Below are 19,276 nucleotides of genomic sequence, written 5' to 3'. Positions count from 1 at the left end.
TTAAAATTTTAAATAGTCAAAATGTGGAGATTACAGTTATTTCAAGCCAAAAAACTGCCACGGCTCCCATATCCTCTATAAAATGGCTTGTGTAGATAAGTTAGTGAAACAAACAGATGATCCGTCTTATTGTGTTTTGTGATACAACCATTGGTATCTTTGCATCTGTCCATTGCCAGCCATTTCATTTTGCACAAATCCGACCCACTCTTTCAAGTTTGTGTATTTTTTTCCTTCTGACCAGATGCAGCTTTCTGGCACCATCTCTTCAGTGTCATTTTGTTTATGAGCTAAAAGAGAAACAAGTTTCTATAATGAAAATCAATTCTGAAGTCATTTCACTAACTCAGCTACACAAGGCACTTTGTAGAGGGTATAGACGCCGTGGCAGTTTGTATTGAAAATGTGATTTCCACGTTTTGACTGTTCTCAAAATTACGAGTTTATTATCTAAATAATCAATAATATATATATATATATATGTTTTTGCCTAATGTGGCCCTAATATTCCTTCGTACTTGGCACCACTCTCAAGTGACTGCAGGCGACAGGAGAACCTGTTGAACTCAGCTCTTCCTCAGTTTGTGTGCAGTACCAAAGGAAATAACCTGAACTCTGATGTCAGTGACTGAAATAAGGACCAATGAGAGTAAAGGAAATGCCAACTGAACTTTTTTGGGGGAGGGCTATATGTGGCCTGGCCTTAGAAGAAGCGTTTGGCTGCCTCCAACAGTCAATGACCCTCTCCTGCTTGGGAGCTCTACAATTCAGTCGTACCATAAGGTGGGCAGTACCTTAACAGACAGACCGGGAAACAGAGGGACTGTTTTTAAAGTCGTACCAAATAAAATTCAATTTGTGACATCACTCAGTTTGTTTACCTTTGACATCACTGATCCAGCTAGGGTGCTATAATATAATAATCCCACCCCTCTGAGTGTCTGAGGAGTGAGTTGTGTGGCATTGTGCAGTGCTATCCTGTCAGTTAGCATGTTGTTAACATGCTAACTAACAGGCTTACAGCTGCACTTAGTGTAGTTAGAACACTGAAGGAGTAGGGCTAGCGTTAGCCTTTCAGTTAGCCTGTTAGCACAGCAGCAGCAGCTCATCATCACTGCTCTCTGTTTTGCCAGTCGCTTCCAGGCAAGCATCAGGGATCTGAGCTGTGTGGACCATTCCGCAGTGTTCACAGGGGCCATCCCGCCCTCCTCGACCACTGTTCCCATTGTGATGGCGGGGGGCATGGTTCACGGTGGAGGAGGGGTATGACTCGAGCAGAGGTTGTCGGATGTCGCTGACAAGCAAGGACGAGGAAGAGGAGTCTGAGTCAGAGATGGGGATCAGGAGCTCCACATCTTCGTCTTCCTCTCCACTCCCCCGTCGCTCTGTGACTTCAACCCCACCTCTTCCTGTCTCCAGCTGGTGCAGTGGGCTATGATTGGTCCAGGTCTGGCTCTGCTGGTTCTGACTTGTTCTTGTCAGATTTCTAGCTAAGCGGTGCAGGTTTTGGGCCAGGCGCTGCAGGGCAGAGGCAGCTGGGGCAGGGAGGTCAGAGGTGTCACTGTGACATTCGGGATCTGGACTGGAGGTTACTATAGTGACAGGGCTGGATGGGGGCAGGGCCTCTCTAGGCCTGTCATTGTCTCGGCCAGATGTCAGGGTCACAGAAGGTGTCACCGAAAGCACAGCCTCTACAGCGGAGGGAGGCGGGGTCTTCTGGGGGAGGGGTGCAACAGGTCCACCCACTGCACTGATGCCTCGCCCTCGCTCGCCCTCAGTGTCTGTGTCATCCGAGTCTGGAGACAACAGGTCTGAGCCGGAGCTTCCGGTGCTGCCAGTGCCAGCGCTGTCCTCCAGGTCTGCAGAGACCAGAGCCAAAGAACCTGAGCGCCGGGACCGTGAGAAATTAAAGAGGCGACGCCACAGGTTGCTACGACGACCAGAGGAAGGCAGCCTGAGGGATGTGAAGCCAAGCTGAGAGCGGACCGCCAGACGAAGATTTTCCAGGACAGAAGCCTGAGGATAGAGACGAGAGAACCAGTTCAAACTGGATCTACCTGAAGTCCCTGAGGACCACATAGAGTCACCTTTAATAAGGTGCTATTTAACCTCCATTTGACCTTGGACCTAACCATATGATCATTCTTCAGTGTACAGAGAGAGTGTGTGCAAAAACTTTAATCAGGAGCTTCCTGCTATGTGAGATAAGAACTGTACCTGGCTCCCTGAGCACACTGGGAAATCCTCCACAGGTGGGATCAGTCCCTGCGCAATCAGCTGACCATAAGAGGGCGGGGCTTCCCTCCTCAGCAGCTCCGCCTCCACTCTGGACAGCTGGGTCTCAAATGACCTGGAACAACCAATCACAAGCCTTGACTCACAATGAGTTCAGAAGCACGAGGTGAACAGAAATTTGTTGACATTCTTACCTGCGTTCAAACATGCGCAGAGAGTACAGCTTGCATGTGCAACCAAGGGCAATGACCAATAAGAGGCCACAGATGAGGCTGCCAATGACGGCAGCTGTGATGACTCGTGTGGGAACAATGACAGGACAACTCTCCTCGTCGCTGCCATCCCCACAGTCATCCTGTGCGTCACAAACCCACGACTCAAACACACAGCGATTATTCTGAAGGGATCAGACACACAGGGATCAGTCAGAGGTTAAAGTGTTCTAGTCTTCTGTAACTGGATGTTAAACATGCCTTTCTCTGTATTAGACAGAATGGCACACACCGAAAGACAAATGTGGGAAATGTGACTTGGACTCCACAAAGTTGTCCTGATGCTGCCTTAATGCGATCGGCCTCAAACCGAAATGTGTTTGGAGTTATTTGGTTAGCATTTCTAATGTTTTAGCTGTGATGTCAGGCGTTTGGAAGGCATTTGTAAACTACATCTATTCAATTTTATTTATACAGCGCCAAATCACAAAAACAGTCGCCTCAAGGCTCTCTATATTATAAGGTAGACCCGAAAATAATGCATACAGAGAAAAACCCAACAATCATCTACAAAAAGTTGAATATGGAACCTGCTTTAAACAAAGTTCACCTCCAGTTTATTGTGTGAGTGAGATCATATGTCTGTGATGATTCACAGGACCACCCTACTGCTTCTCATTTGATTTGAATCGTTAAAGACTAAAGTCAGAACACACCAGTCTGGTCTTACCATCGTACCTTACAGTGGAAGTTTCCTGGCTGACAGAAGAAGCAGTTCTTCTCATCAGAACCATTGGGGCAGCGGTTCTGGTAGTTGCAGCGGTCCGACCGAGGGTAACAGGCTCCATTTCTGGAGCAGGGGAACTCATCCTCCTGACAAGAGGAGCAGTTTAGCTCATCCCGACCGTTGGGGCAGTGCCAGTACCCATCGCAGCGCTGCTGCTCGGTGTAACAGCCCCAGTTCCCCCCGCATGGAACCTCCCAGGGCAGGCAGAACCCATCCACCTAAAAACAGGACCACAAAGACTACTTAATCAAGAACAATAGAACAGAACACGGCCACCTGCACAACACCTCAAAAATCAAACACACCTGGTAGGTGACGTTGAAGCCTCTGGCCGCATTGATCTTGTCAGCGTAGAAGTGAACTCGGAGCTGACCGGATGATGAAACTACAGCGACCGGCGCTCTGGAGTCAAAGGCAGTCAGCACCCTGAGGAGGCGACGGGGGTTCTCCTCCAGCCCGTCATAGACTTTGACATAGTCGCCATAGCCAGTCCCATCAAGTTTAAAATCTGTGAACCTTAGAATAACCTGCAGGAGAAGACAGGAACAACATCAGGAATGTTGATGTCCTTTGCTACCCAAACACACTCGGGGATCAGAGGTTACCTTTCGGTGGTCTCCAGTGTCAATCAGCCAGGTGCAGTTACTTCCTGGAGGGTAGAAATCAGGATAGTTTGGAGAGCTGAAAGAACCATAGAAGTTCCTCAACAACTCGCCACAGGTGGGAACATCACAGTCTATCTCATCGCCAAGGTCCTGAAAGAGACGTTGTGACACACCAAGTTGAGGACATGGTCAGCAGTCCGGCCCAAGGAACCCCTGAAGTGGATTGTTGTGTCCTTTGGAGACCAGGCAGAGTCCCGATCACCTGAGCTCTAAAGCACTGGGTTAAATCTTCAACATAAGGTGCTCCTTCTCATAGATGTAACGACTTGTAGCAATATGTTGTGTAAACACAGCATTAGTACAATACTAATACCTCGTAAGATATAAACAGCTATATTCATATTAAACATGCTTACAATCCTAACGCCATAGCTTGCATTCTGCTCATCTTTAGCTCTGACATGATGTCTGCATCATAAAGAGACCATTTCATAAACTCCAACAGATCAGCTGAAGTTACACTCACGATAGCAGAGCAGCACAGGCGTACCACAAACTATGGGTGACTTAACGGACCCTTATAAATCTGTTAGATCTGAGTCAGCAGAACTCTTTGTGGTGATTAGCCCACATGTGCTGTGAGTGGTGCACCCGAGGATATGCATTGGGCGAATGCTCGGAGTACCGGTTCGGTACTCCGGCTGCCTGTTATTGTTTGACACATTAATGTAAGTCACATAAGCAGCAGCGGCAAGTGGACAAGGAACCATTTGAGCAGTTGCAATGGGTCACCTAGGTGGCGTGTTACCTGGCAGTCTATGCTACCGTCGCAGCGCAGGCTGTGGGGCAGGCAGGTGTAGATGCGGGTGTAGCGAGACAGGCAGGGGAACTGGTTCAGGCTGCAGGGCTGGAAGGAGAACGGCGAGTCCACACACATCTCCTCATCTGAATTGTCGCCGCATTCGTCCATCGAGTTACAGCGCCACCAGTCTGGGATGCACTTCCCATTTGAGCAGTGGAACTGGTCCACATCACAGCTGGATGCCAGCGGCTTACCTGCACACACAGCAAATCTTACTTGTTTCCTATCCAGAGCATCAGCCTCTACTCCAGTTACATCACCAATAGCACACAGTGTTTCCTCACCGCTGATGTATGACAGTCTGAAGCCCTTTCCCGTCAGGCTGTCATCCGAGTGGAAGTGGATCCACAAATGGTCCTGAGAGGAGATGTAGGGTGGTGGCAAGGAAGAGCCACAAACCCGGAGTCCATCCAGGTTCCTGTAGCTGCTGATGGACATCCAGTCTGAGGTGCAGCGATGGGAACCCTGTAGGTCAAAGTCCTGGAAGCTGCAAAGACAGAATAGGGAGGGCATTGTGAGAGCAAAGATGGGGTTAAAATGAGGATGTGGTTATTGCTTTTCACTATGTGCCCTGATGTGGGTGTGGCAGCTGTAACTATGGAGACAGTAAGTGTAGTACCTGATGGTGATGGCATCTCCAGGTCGCGCCCTAATATTCCAGCTGCAGTTCAGTCGGGCTGGATACTGGAAGGGCCATCCGGGGCTGGTGATTATACCGCTGGATGCCCGTAGGAGCTCTGCCACATCACTGCAGGCTGGGGGGGCAGGGTTGGACTGTTAGTGTGACACTGTGTTTGTGGGTGTGTGTGTGTCATTAGTGCTGCCCTGATGTCTAGATGTGACTGTGACCTCACCATTAGAAATCCCTGACACATAGACATTTTCATTCCTCTGAGAGACAGCAATGCATCCTGGGGGAAAATCACAACAACACATGGTTAGAAGTGATGTCATATTGATAACAGTCTGACGTACAGCTGATGAACCGCTGGACAATGCTGTTCCTTATTCTGTTAGTTTTTGTCTTTATGGATCTGAAACGTCTGCCTGAAGGTAGATGTTGAAACAGTACATGACCAGAATGTTATGGGCCTGGAAGGAATTTGTTAATCTTCCTGAGAAAAGAGGAGGAGAGGATATCTGACGATCTGCTAGGCAACCTGTACAGCCCTGCGTAGTGCTCTCTTCTGTGCTCCTGTGCAGCTGGAAAACCATGCAAGGAGACAGTATGCCAGGTGATCACCCTGATTCATGAGCAGCTTATTTTTATATGTTTAGATCATGGACTCAGATTATCCCCTTTGAAGATCAGATAAGGACTTTTGCAGTCAGTTTACAATCATATTATGAAGCTTTGAATGTTTTTGCTGCAGCCATCTTGCTGTTTTTAAAACAGAGTGAGAGCTGGAGCTTACTGTGAAACTGCCCCATTATTGGCTAATGACCTGTCAATCAGTCATTAGTATATCCTTAGTAATCAGGACTTCATATTTAAATCACTCAAACAAATGACTGAGCCCCTAAACGAATCGGGAACGTGTCTACGGAGGTCAGGGGTCAGGTTTCACACAGACTAAAGAACTACAGGTACTTGGCCTTGGTGATCATTAGAAAAAAAGAATGCAGGTTTGCTTTTCACATCCACAAGCTTTAGTCATTGTTTATCCTGTCTGTGGTCTTAACACAGTGTTCTACATCCAGCAAGTTCCTATTAAAAGTTACATGTAAAAAAGAAAAAGTTAAACAGGATGGACAAAACGCTGAAGGAAGATAGCAGATGATACTTCATGGGAGGATTCTATTTTGAAAATTTGGCATCTTAAAGACTGCTCAATCTTGCAGGGTCAAATAGCTGGCCAATGCTCAACATTGTTAATTTTCAACAATTGATAATCAAATGTTACAAGTTTGACCACCACGGGTGCTGTTTTGCCAGTTTTAGTGTAGTTGTGTCATAAAGCAGTCTGAGGTCGGGTGTTGCAGGGGTTACAGCTGTTAAAGAAAAAGGATCAGACTTCCTGTCCTTTCTGTGGTATCTGTTCTCCTACAGACTAAAGAAGAGCTTGCCGGTCAACTGGTGATTCTTATTGGTGGTAAGTGCTAGCCCTGTGGTGGACAGGACCTAGTCAGGTGTACCTGCGTGTCATTCTGACTCCAGCCCAAAGTGGTTAAGAGAAGATGGTCCCTGTTAAGATACTTGTGAAGCCCTGATCACTTACATAGACCGTTTCATTATCATGATTGTTATTATTACTGAACCATGCTCAACATCTTCAAGCTTTAATAGAAACTGATTGATATCTTCCAACTGCTATGGTTACTACACAGAAAAAAGGAGTAATGGCTGTAGTGACACCTGTCAACAGATCACAGCAGACCGAATGTAAAGAAATCTGTAAGAGCCATTTGCAGCTGTCACTACTAGATGGTCTCCTCCTTCCACATCTGCCTCTCCATTGTACTTCCGCTTTCTCTACTGGTGGATTTGGAGCAGATTGGATGCTGCAGTAACGCACTGTGGGGCCCTGAGCACACACTGATATAGCAAGAGCTGTACTGTGAAATATTACAGATTCAGGTCCAGGTTTTTGGGATATAAAATCTGGGTGACAGTTAATCCTGGAAGGCTATTAACTTAGACTGGTAAGTGCCCACAATCACTTCCTGCCACATGTCTATGTTAAACATTAAATTAAGTAACACTAGCTTGTAATACTTTGTCCTTGTATGGTTACAGTAGTACAGCTCTGCCCTTCTGCAGTCTTCCAGACGCACTTTATTCAGGACAAAGTAGGTTTTCAGGAAAGGGGGGAAGTCCTAAAGAGACAGGACCCGGCGTCATCAGAACAAAACATAAGTGTACACACCTGACAACAGGTCAGTCTGCACTTACCTGTGAGGAGGAGCAGGCAAACCACACCCTGCCTGCAGTCTGTTCTGAGGGCCATGCTAACCCTGATGTTATGATGAAGATAATGGTGAAGAGTCCAAGGTCACAGAGCTGAGCGCTGCATGTCAGCTGTTAGCAGACCTCGGCTCCGAACCGAGCAGCTACCGAGGATAACGGATCTCACCGATAAACCCGGCATTCAATTAACACAGACACGAGCCGCTAAACGGGACGTTAACAAGGTTGGTCCGCATCCTGCGAAGAACCTCGGTTAGCTCGCAAACAAAGGGCCGCTAGCTGCCGACTAACAGGCTGACACTAAGAACACCGGCCCGTTAGCTTCAACATGCTAACGGGACAGAGTCATCCGACCCGGAGCGGGGGGCCCGAACCGGGTCAATCCGAGCTCACGGGACCGGCACCGAGTCAGCAGCAGTAGTGTCGATCTGATAGTATGTGTGAGCGCATTTCCGTGCGAAGCTGTTAGCTTTTAGCTTCCGTCGAGCCGAACAACAACAACAGACCGCAGAGAGAATCCCCGCCCCTTTGACAGTGGCGTCACTAACATGGCCCCGCCGTTTTTGTCATTTGTTGGTTTATGTGAACTTCCTGTTTCCTGAAGATGCCAAAGCACTTCATTAATCAAAGAGCCGAACGTCCTTCATATGTTTTGGCATCTATCTATCTATCTATCTATCTATCTATCTAGATATCTAGATATATAGATATCTAGATATAGATATCTAGATATCTAGATATATAGATATAGATAGATATAGATATATAGATAGATATAGATATATAGATATAGATATATTTATATAGATATATATATATATATATATATATATATATATATATATATATATATATATATATATATATATATATATATATATATATATATATATCTATATATATATAGATATAGATAGTGATTCTCACTGTATTACGGGACAAAGTGCGTCCCTTATTAGCTCAATACGGGACGTGTACTTTTGTTTCTAAATACGGGACGATTCCGTATTTTAAGGGACGGTTGGCAACCCTAGTCACGATGCAGGTCTCACACTATACCGCCCGATGCTCTGATGCGACCTGAGTGCTCACACTGTGCGTCCATAAAATTAAGGTTATAACAGAAAATCTGTCGCTCGCTCTCTCTGTCTCTCACTCACACAGACACACCACCACCATCAACTTTGCTAAATTGCTAATGAAAAACATGATCAGGCAGCTGTGATTTAGCAGCGATGTAGATCCAACTATTTTCACGGTTGTTGTGGTCGTGATAATTTTGTGAGGCCACATCGAAAAGGCTCGGATGAGCTTTTCAAAGTTCTACAAGTTGTGCCTCCATCGCTTGTGTCCAGATCACACGCTGCACTGCTGTGCTGCTCCGTCTTTTTCACCGACGTTTACGTGTTTGCGCGCGAGCAGTGTGAGCGCCTGTGGTGACACCTTCACGAGCGATTGATGATCGGGAGCTGGTCGTGAGGTGTTAATCACTTCTCGTTACCCCACGTATACTACACGATGCACGATGAAGGCCAAAATCGGTCCGATCACTCAAAAATCGGCTCAAAATGGGCCTAAAACCGCACAGTGTAAGCCCAGCGTTAGAGCAGCAATGTTTGTTCCCCTCAGAGAAAGGGAAGAATGGGAAAAGGAAAACACCTGGCTGGAAAAAGTTAATATGGGCATGTGCAGTGAATATCAGCGCTATGTGGCCAGAAGTGTGATAATATAATTTATTTTGTGTAATAAACGACTGCAAGGATGGATGATTACAACAAATAGATCACTAATACATAAAAGTAATACATAGATGAATAATGATGATGAGTTAAGATGCGTAATCATGGGAACAAGCGGGTTTACAAACAGGAGCAGCTGATTAGCATTAGAAAAGCTGAAATAATACCTCAACTGAAGCCAATTGTACTAAATGCACTAAATGTGCACTGTTACAAGAATATTTTTCTTTCTATTGTTTTCTATTATTTTAAGTTAAGCAGGACAGAGTTCTTTTAAAGAAAGATTTACTTATATTCTCAAAAGTTAAGCATGACAGGCTTCTGTTTAAGAAAGAGACCTGTTTTATGTGTTAATGTTGTCATTTTGAGCTAAAAATAAATGGCTAAATGATCATTTGTTTCACATGTGTTCATATCACAAAGAATACACATCTACTTAAATCAAATTCAAGTCAAAGGGTTAAAAAAAATAATTTCACACACAAAAAAAGAGCTAGAAAATTCACCACACTGGGAAGGGTGAAGACAACTGGGTCGCCCGGCCCTGGCCACGAGGTGTCCCTTATTTATTTTTCAGGGAGTTGGCAACCCTAGTCATATTACTCATATTTTCCTCACCTCGCCCAGTCCTAATTTCTAGCACACACTACAACAGGCAATAGAGTATAGTATACAGAAACATCTGTGCTGAGGAATGGCCTGTTGGAAGTCCCAAGGTCAAAATGGGAGATGCCAGCTAAGGTGGTCGAGAATGACTGAGCTAAGATCCTGTGGGACTTCCAGATACGGACAAAGTGGTGGTGGCTAACCAGCGGGACGTAGTCATACAAGCTAGCCCTCCCGATTTTTCCGGGAGAATCCCGAATTTCAGTGCCCGTCCCGAAAATCTCCCGGTGTCACCATTCTACCGAATTTCTCCCGATTTTCCACCCGGACAACAAAATTGAAAAACCATATCCCAGATTGGCCCAGCTAATTCCAGCTTCCAACTACTACTACTACTGCAGCAACTTAGTTTTAATATTACCCTTATTACTTTTAATTACTCCTTTTAATATTACCCTTATTACTCTTTCTGGGTCGCAAAATGAACTATTAAGATATTTTCAGGCCAGAATGTAGCTGCGTAAACTTCAAATATCTGAGCCGGGAAGAACCGCAAACTCCCCGGCAGAGGTCGTGTCACTGTAACTATGACTTTCTGCCAGAAGCTCGAGGCGTCACCAGCAGGCCCCGCCCTCGAGCTGTGACACGTGACCTCTAACCTTCGGTTTCACGTGGTTGAATCGAGGAGGATAGAAACGCGTGGAGCGACCGGAGAGGAGCGATGAAGAAAGCAGGGGGGAAAACAGCGTTGAAGAGGAGTAAAGAAGAGGATGAGGAGCAGAACCAGGTGAGCCACACACACAGGAGGAAAGTGATGAAGATCTGGTAACATGCTAGTAACGAGCTAGCATGCTAACACGGGGCAGGCTGCTGTTTAGCCCTCAGAGCAGACACAGAGCCATGAGACCGGACCGGGGCGATGCTGCTTCTATAATAAACACAGAACTATCCTCTGTGCACATATGTGATGTCAGTCTCGGGTTAGGGCTCCGTTATAATGTCGGAGTTTTAAACGGAAGACCTCCTCAACTCAGATTTTAACTCGCATTGTCGGAGCAACCTCACCGACCCAGAGCTAACGATCCAACATGGAAGCAGTGACGCAAATGGCAGTAAAACTGTGACGGAACGAGTCAAAGGAGCTTGCAAAGAAAAGCGTCTGGACTTCTTTAAGTTGCTTGAAGACGTTTCACCTCTCATCCGAGAAGCTTCTTCAGTTCTATTTGACCTTAGAACTGAAGAAGCTTCTCGGATGAGAGGTGAAACGTCTTCAAGCAACTTAAAGAAGTCCAGACGCTTTTCTTTGCAAGCTCCTTTGACTACGATCACCTGGATGACTGAGAACCTTCAGACATACTGTGATGGAACGAGCACTGCAGCAGGTAGTGTGTCAGAGTACATGTGTACGGTTAGGGTTGCACAGGGTGATGTCAATCCTGAGTAGAGTACATAAGTTTATCCTGATTTGACATGTTTTGCTTTTAGTTGCTGGTTATTCTTTGATTTAAGTGTGTGTGATCACTCACAGAATCATTCGCACATGCTATTAGCTTGTGCGAATGATTCATAGGTTTTATTTTTCTGCTCTTTAATTACACTCTTCTTGGAAATCTCAGCAAAAAACTGATGGTTTTTTAATTGAGTAATTCTGGGTTTTCCTTCTCAGATCTTCAACTTTAACAGGAAACCTGCTGATGAAGATAAGGATGATGATTTATCAGATAGCGAGGACAGTGTCTACTCAGGACTGGAGGATTCTGGGAGTGACTCTGAGGAGGAAGAGGGATCTGATGACGATGAGGAAGAGGGATCTGATGACAATGACGACAAGGTAAAGTGTAAGCAGATAAGAGGGGTTTTAATTCTGTGTTGGTCTGACTGCTGATTGGTTGCTGTTAAAAGTGTCCTCAGTGTTCTGCTGCAGAACATCACCTGAACTTTGTTCCATCTGTAGATGAAGGAAAAAAAAGAGGGAGAAGTGAGTGAAGAAAAGAAGAAACATGAGTATGAACACGATTCTTCAGATGAAGAGGTGATCTAAACTTATTCATTTGTGTGCTTGTCATTACTTTTCTTATGCTTGTCTGGTGTATTGTATGCAATTTTAGCCACATGTACACTAATAAAAAGCTGGGAGATTTTTGCTCCTGGTGAAGCTCAGAGTTCTCTGTTTCACCCGATGTTGACCTTTATTAGCCTGAAAAAGCTGTGATGAGAATCCCTGCTCCCCCAGGTGTCGTTCTCAAGGGGTCTGGGATTTAGGGCCCACCCATAGCTTGTGCTGGTTGGCCATCCACCCGCTGCCTCTGGCCCCTGTCACACCTACCCTTGACTGTGGGAGCTCTGTCCATAGTTCCTTGGTTGGAGTAGACACACGGTTGTCATCTGAATGTGTGGCCTTGGGTCTTCAGCGGCTTTCTTCTGTCTTTTACCAACCTGGCCTTGACCTAACATAATATCCATAAAAATAATACTATTAATACTAAAAGAAAAAAGATTAACAAGAGAGCCTTCAGAGAATCCATAGTGCTGTTTTTGTGAAAACAAATGTATTTGGTACAACAACGCATTCGGATCATGCCTGCCAGACAGGACCGGTGTTTTACCAAAACAAAAAAATTATGTCCTTCCTGCACATTAAACACTGCTTTATTCAATAGCTCTGACATTAGCAACATCCTGTCTCAGAGTGATGCTGAAAAACTAGTTCATGCATTTATTATTTCTAGGTTGGACTACTGTAATTCATTATTATCAGGATGTCCTAAAAGCTCCGTGAAAAGCCTTCAATCGTTCCAAAATGCTACAGTAAGAAAACTTACAGGGACTAAAAAGAGAGAGTATATTTCTCCCATACTGGCTTCTCTTCTTTGGCTCCTGTTAAATCCATAACCAAATTTAACATAATCAACATTTGCCTTGTGATATATGTGAGCATAACTAAGACAAATCCCTGTCAGTGTTCCTGTTAAAGTGGCTACAATACAACATGTTTTGTACAGGATACATGTTTCTTTACACATGTTCTGATTGGTGCATTTGCTTCTTTTATGTTCTCCTCTCCATCCTGTGGTGGTTTCTCATGCTCACATTGTTCTTCAGGATATCAGGAACACAGTGGGGAACATTCCTATGGAGTGGTACAAAGATTTCCCTCACATTGGGTACAATCTGGATGGGAAAAAAATCTACAAGCCTATAAGGAACAAGGATGAGCTTGATGACTTCTTGGATAAGATGGAGAACCCGGAGTACTGGTGAGCAGTTAGCATGATGCTAACTTCTTCATAGGTTTGATAGGGAATGCTGATGAAGCTAACAGGTTGCTGTCTGCAGGAGAACGGTGCATGACAAGCAGACAGGAAGTGACGTTGTGCTGTCCGATGATCAGGTGGAGCTGGTGAACCGTCTGCAGAGAGGACAGTTTGGAGATGTCAACTTCAATGAGTGCGAGGTATGCCCTCACACAGTGACACCGGGGTTCTGTTCACTAGCCTCGCATTTACCTGCTTGATCCACCCTTTAGTAACCACATGTCCCCCACATGTCCCAGACCAGCTAGAAGAAGTGAGTGTGGCTTAAAAATGTAGAACACGCTGGCTACCTGTCTCTTTACCCCTCTTCCGCAGCCAATGGTAGAATTCTTCAGCAGCGACGTGATGATTCATCCCGTCACCAACAGACCCGCAGACAAACGCAGCTTTATCCCCTCGCTCACAGAGAAGGAGAAGGTAATGCACCTGACTCACTTGGCTTACCTGGCTGTTCTCAGCTGTCTGTCACTCACCTGTCTGACTTGCCTGTCTGCAGGTGTCCAAACTGGTCCATGCCATAAAAATGGGTTGGATCAAACCCAGGCGGGTAGAGGATGATGGCAGGGGGCGGTATTACAACTTGTGGGCCAGCGAAGACTCTTCCATTCTGGCCAGACATAAGATGCACCTGCCCGCCCCCAAAATCCCTTTACCTGGTCACCATGAGTCCTACAACCCACCGCCCGAGTATCTGTTTACTGACGAGGAGGTTTGTCAATGCGTTGCCTCACCTGGTTTCTGTTCAGAGGATAGATAGAACTGCATTCAAAGACACATTTTTCTTCCCCCCCGTCTGTCTGTCCTCACTTACCTCACCTGTCTGCAGCGAGCACTGTGGGAGCAACAGGATCCAGCAGACAGAAAGTTGCCGTTTGTTCCAAGGAAGTACTCGAGCCTCCGTCAGGTTCCAGCATTTTCTCAATTCATCCACGAGAGGTTTGAGCGCTGCCTGGACCTTTATCTGTGCCCACGACAGAGGAAGATGAGGGTAACCTTTCTCAGTCTGTCCTACTACCTAAAGCTGGAGCTGCCCTTTTAGGCATGCAGTTTAAATAATTTCCTGTTTGTCTGCATGTAGGTGAATGTGAATCCAGAGGATCTGATTCCCCAACTTCCCAAACCAAAGGACCTTCAGCCATTTCCCACCACACGGTCGCTGGTACAGCACACACACCTGAACACATGCACACAAACAAAGTGGTGAACCCTTTCTCACATCTTTTATCTGTGTGTTCAGGTCTATCGAGGTCACAGCGGTCTGGTTCGCTCTATCAGTGTGTCTCCATCGGGACAGTGGCTTGCCTCAGGTAACCTCAGCTTGTCCCACTCACACATCAATAGAAACTGTTGACATCGTGACGGAGTGGTGTAAAGCTCACAGTGAGAGTCAAGTGTTTGATCCCAGGCAGGGTTGTTGACCGACCAGTCTACACACCTGCACCACAGAGTGTGTAAAAGATGCAGGCAGCTTCATTGATTGAGTCTCAAGATGAGCATTCTGTTGTTACTGTTTTAAAACCAGACATGATGACAGTTCCACACAGAGACCTCAGCCTGATAATCTCAAATTGTGTCTGTGCACAAAGCAGCTTTATTCTGTGTGGTCTTATCCATTTACACTTTCCTTGATGTATTTATTGGAAAGGCGGAGTCCAGTCGTCTTTGAATTAGTATCAGGAAATAAGTATTTGATTCAGGAGTCTGTGTTTTGTAAAGACCGACTGTACTGCCACAGAGTATCCATGATAATGCTTTTCACGACTCTGTCTTTGAAATTCTTCCTAAAAACAACCTGTTTTGGATTTTTTAAATTTTTTTTTAAACTCCATATTCATTTTTATCTTCTTTTCTTTGAGTTTTCTGTGTTGTGGTCAGAGCACTTCCTGAAAACCCAGTTTGAAGGTGATGTTTAAATAAAACATGCATCCTTTGGATGGGTTCATTGAGTGTGGGCGGTACTGTAATCTCTCTCCTCCCTGTTCACAGGAAGTGATGATGGCTCTGTCAGATTCTGGGAGGTCTGTTCGTCTCGTTGTATGAAGACGGTCCAGGTGGGCGGAGCTGTGAAGAGCGTTGCCTGGAACCCAAATCCGTCTGTCTGTTTGCTGGCTGTTGCCCTGTGAGCACCTCTCTGTCTCTCTCTCTTTCTCCGTCTGCCTGTGACATTCAGTTTTATTTGTATAGCACAACATCACAACAGCATTTGCTTCATGGTGCTGTGCATTCTAAGGTAAAGATCCTACAGCAGCAGTGGGGGCAACTCCAGGTCCTGCAGGTTTTAGATATTACCCTGGGTCAGCACACCTGAATCACATGATTAGTTCGTTCTCAAGCCTCTGGAGAATTTAGCCATTTGAATCAACTGTGTTGGATCAAGGACACATCTAAAACCTGCAGGACACTGGCCTTCGAGGCCTGGGGTTGCCCACCCCTGTCCTACAGTAATACAAAGAATATCCCATCAATCACATAACCCCTGGAGCGAGATGGGGATAAATATGTCATATGAGGAAGAGAGCATGTATTAATAATTTAATTCAGTGATTTCTAATGATGGTTTAAACTGGGTTTTTTGTTGTTGTGGACATCCAACTTTATGAGCACGATTGCAGCGTAACTAAGGAAGGATTCAGGGTCACCTGATCCAGACCTAACTATATGCTTTATCAAGAAGAAAACTTTTAAGCCTAATGTTAAAAGTAGAGTGTTTCTCTCTCCTGAATCCAAACTGGGAGCTGGTTCCACAGAGGGAGATCTGAAAGCTTACGGATCTGCCTCCCATTATACTTTTAAATACTCTAGAAACAAGCAGGATTTTAAACTCTTCCCTCCTCTCCCACTGATGTGATCCTGTCCCTCTGTTTCTCTCTGGTTTCAGGGACTCTGTGGTCTTGATCCTGTCTCCCTCTCTGGCAGATAAACAGGTCATCTTGTCGTCAGAACGACTCCTCAGTGCCCAGCAGGAGGGGGAGGAGCCAGCAGAAGGAAATGGGTCTGTTGTCTGGAGCGAGGCTGAGGGGGAAGAGCTAAACCAGGGGCTCCGCCTCAAAATCCAACACCCCAAAGTGAGAAAACCACCTGATTGGTTGATTTATTCATTTGTTTTTAAACCCCCCCACTCTGATCCACATCTGGCCTAATCGCTGTTGATCTCTGCAGGCTGTTCACCAGGTGGTGTGGCATGCTAAAGGAGACTACCTAGCATCAGTGATGCCAGATAACACAAGCCACCTGCAGGTGTATATCCACCAGCTGAGCCGGAGGCGGAGTCAGAACCCCTTCAGCAGGAACAAAGGCCTGGTCCAGTGCATATCCTTCCACCCAATCAGGCCCTATTTCTTTGTGGCCACACAGCGCTCGATCCGCATCTACAACCTCGTCAAACAAGAAATGACTAAAAAACTCCAAACCAACTCCAAGTGGATCTCCAGCATGGCTGTCCATCCAGGAGGTAACCGCACCCCAGTCCCCCACACACAAGTCTTAAAGGCTCCAATAAACCCGCCGCAATGGTCATTTCGCTCACCGCAGTTGCTTCGTCCTAAAGTCATTTGTATTTATACGAGCAGTATTCTCTTCACAGCTGTCCCACCTGTCTGTTCGTGTGTCTGCAGGTGATCATGTGATCTGTGGGAGTTATGACTGTAAGCTGAGCTGGTTTGACCTCGATCTGTCAACTAAACCCTACAAGATGCTCCGGTACGTACCTGCCAGTCACTCTGATCATCTGAGTTTAACCCTTTTAGACATGAGCTGTCAACATTACCACTTTGTTAATTGTTACAATGGAAGCAATGTCTTGGTCAGCTACAGGTGACCTTGAGTGCTCCTGTCTTCGTTCAGACCTGATCTCCAGAATGGGGGTCAGGGTTTCTTCAAATGGTGGCTGTACTTAGTAACTCTCAAGGTTACAAATATTGCAGGTTTATGCAGTCCCCTACAGAAGGTGGTGTTGTTAGAGTGATTATCTAACACAGCTTGACTAGACTTTGTCAGAAGTTATAAATTAAGTAGATTCACAGACAGCTGCATCAATGCTGAGTAAAGGGAAAGCACAGGTGGGTTAAGAGTTAACAAGTGAATATTTTTAAGATTAATTACAGATTTGGAGGTTTACTGCTCTTTACACACCTAAATTTAACAAGTGTTTTGTGAGTTTGAGTTGTCCTGGGTAATTACCATCACTGTTTATGCTCTCTTTATATTAGACACTATACAGCTGGTATGAAAGTGGAATTCAGTGCATGAATCTAAAATAATTCATATCTGCTACATTTGATGTGCCTAACTCTGACAATGAAACCACAACCACTGCGCAACAGTCACACAAGCTGTGACTGTTATGAAAATCACAATGTCACATGTATAGACCTAAGCACTCAGCTGGTAGATGATACTACAGTTTTCCTCAAAAGGTCCGAACAAATCCCTCTTGTCATCAATAAAATCCACATATTTTCTGAAGTGTCTGGTTTACATTTAAACCCTAAGAAAAGTGTGAATTACTCTATTCAGAACTGCCATGTAGTTTATTTGTATGGTATCCCGGTTTTAAAATGATTATAGCTCTTTATTTTATTTTATAATGCTCCCTCTTGTGTTCAGCTTGTATTTTTCACATTTTATACATTGATGCCAACAGAATTTTGCATAGCCAGAGCTGATTTGTACATAAAGCAGCATTGTTTAAATTGACAAAAAAAAAAAAGATCTGCAGTGCCTTCACAGTCCAGCAGGTGCAGCAGTTCAGGAAATTAGATTTCAGTCAGACGTGCACCAGGAAGGTGAGGAGTTTAAATCCTGCTGAGCAAACAAAGACCTTACCTGAGTCTCACCTCAAACAAATCAGAGCTGTGATTGGTTCAGAGTGGTCTCAAAGCATGTGTACTCAGTCATGACGCTGACATTGGTGTGTCATCATTGATTTTTGAATACTACATATTGATCAGATGTTGTTTTCTTTTGTTTGTTTGTTTTTAATCATTTATCATGTGGTATGGATCACCTTCTCTCTGCAGACACCATAAGAAAGCAGTGAGGGGTGTGGCCTATCACAGACTGTACCCGCTGTTTGCCTCGGCGTCGGATGATGGCTCAGTGATAGTCTGTCACGGGACTGTTTACAAGTAATACACACACACACACACACACACACACACACACACACACACACACACACATTTTTCCTCCTCTCAGTTACACTCTAACCCCTCCTTCCTACCTCCACAGTGACCTTTTGCAGAATCCACTCATCGTCCCAGTGAAAGTCCTCAGAGGTCATGTGATGACTCATGATCTTGGTGTTCTGGATGTGACCTTTCACCCCACGCAACCCTGGGTCTTCTCCTCTGGCGCTGATGCTACTATCTGCCTCTTCACATAGCAACATGCTTAGCAACCACAGATGCTGTTTTTCTAATGTTTTTACTTTCAGACACAATGTCTTAACATGTGACACCATGAGTCCTTGCCTCACTGGTCTCCTTGCTGTGATGTCAGTTCCTTTTTGAATAAACTGAAGTGTGTGTGTGTGTGTGTGTGTGTGCGTGTGCGTGCGCGCGCGCTGTCAGTCTGGTGAAAGGAGCTGATATTGATCAGCAGTGTGACATCCCTTTCCTGTCTAGGGCCATTAAAGATGAATAAAAACATGCATAATTGGCTATTTGTGTGTGATCGATCAGGTTTAAGATGTTAAGTTCAGATATCATGACAGCCATATTTACAGAGTTAGCTGAGGAGCCTGGACCCCCTGTGAACTCCGCCCATCTCACCACAGTTATTCTAGTTTTAGATTTGCTCATTAGCTTGTTTCGAATTAGTTTCTGGAGTGATGATCCAGATCTGTCTGGGTTTTATTTATATTTCAGTGAGAAAATTTCACTCATGTAGTTTTTAGTTCACCGTATAATCAATATGATATGAACAGATTTGTTCAGTTCAGTTTGATGAAGTATTTGATCTAAAATCTAATTAAAACTTGAGAAATTTGCAGTGCAGATGTTTACAAA

The 19,276-nt window shown here is 45.2% G+C and overlaps 2 protein-coding genes across 2 annotated transcripts; one reads left to right on the top strand and one right to left on the bottom strand.

Annotated features, from left to right (window-relative positions):
- Window positions 1-483: 483 nt before the first annotated feature.
- On the bottom strand, window positions 484-8,223 carry lrp12 (low density lipoprotein receptor-related protein 12). Its single transcript, XM_080862713.1, has 11 exons — window positions 7,595-8,223; window positions 5,556-5,612; window positions 5,321-5,456; window positions 4,986-5,188; window positions 4,648-4,895; window positions 3,840-3,989; window positions 3,540-3,761; window positions 3,186-3,452; window positions 2,430-2,632; window positions 2,218-2,350; window positions 484-2,016 (listed from the first exon to the last, which is right to left on the bottom strand). The coding sequence occupies exons 1-11, from the start codon at window positions 7,647-7,649 to the stop codon at window positions 1,087-1,089; spliced, it is 2,604 nt and encodes an 867-aa protein (XP_080718839.1). The 5' UTR covers window positions 7,650-8,223; the 3' UTR covers window positions 484-1,086.
- A 2,353-nt stretch (window positions 8,224-10,576) lies between these two features.
- On the top strand, window positions 10,577-18,928 carry bop1 (BOP1 ribosomal biogenesis factor). Its single transcript, XM_080862714.1, has 16 exons — window positions 10,577-10,741; window positions 11,621-11,785; window positions 11,909-11,986; window positions 13,057-13,211; window positions 13,291-13,408; window positions 13,584-13,685; window positions 13,765-13,977; window positions 14,095-14,256; window positions 14,347-14,427; window positions 14,506-14,575; window positions 15,255-15,387; window positions 16,147-16,333; window positions 16,428-16,719; window positions 16,883-16,967; window positions 18,287-18,394; window positions 18,498-18,928. Exons 1-16 carry the CDS (start codon window positions 10,676-10,678, stop codon window positions 18,649-18,651), a joined length of 2,169 nt encoding a protein of 722 aa, XP_080718840.1. The 5' UTR covers window positions 10,577-10,675; the 3' UTR covers window positions 18,652-18,928.
- The last annotated feature ends 348 nt before the right edge of the window (window positions 18,929-19,276 follow it).

Source organism: Rhamphochromis sp. 'chilingali' (genome assembly GCF_963969265.1).
Source record: "Rhamphochromis sp. 'chilingali' genome assembly, chromosome: 17".
Lineage (NCBI taxonomy): Eukaryota > Metazoa > Chordata > Actinopteri > Cichliformes > Cichlidae > Rhamphochromis > Rhamphochromis sp. 'chilingali'.
This window is presented reverse-complemented; position numbering and strand designations above follow the sequence as displayed.

What these genes read in the sequence shown, in the direction of transcription:
- lrp12 (XM_080862713.1), bottom strand. Translation starts at nt 7,649, where the DNA reads ATGGCCCTCAGAACAGACTGCAGGCAGGGTGTGGTTTGCCTGCTCCTC. An exon ending in ACGGTAGCATAGACTGCCAG is followed by an intron (nt 3,990 to 4,647) that starts GTAACACGCCAC and finishes CGTCTCTTTCAG; the next exon opens with GACCTTGGCGATGAGATAGA. An exon ending in CAGGAAACTTCCACTGTAAG is followed by an intron (nt 2,633 to 3,185) that starts GTACGATGGTAA and finishes TGATCCCTTCAG; the next exon opens with AATAATCGCTGTGTGTTTGA.
- bop1 (XM_080862714.1), top strand. Translation starts at nt 10,676, where the DNA reads ATGAAGAAAGCAGGGGGGAAAACAGCGTTGAAGAGGAGTAAAGAAGAG. An exon ending in TTCCCACCACACGGTCGCTG is followed by an intron (nt 14,428 to 14,505) that starts GTACAGCACACA and finishes CTGTGTGTTCAG; the next exon opens with GTCTATCGAGGTCACAGCGG. An exon ending in GGGACAGTGGCTTGCCTCAG is followed by an intron (nt 14,576 to 15,254) that starts GTAACCTCAGCT and finishes CCCTGTTCACAG; the next exon opens with GAAGTGATGATGGCTCTGTC.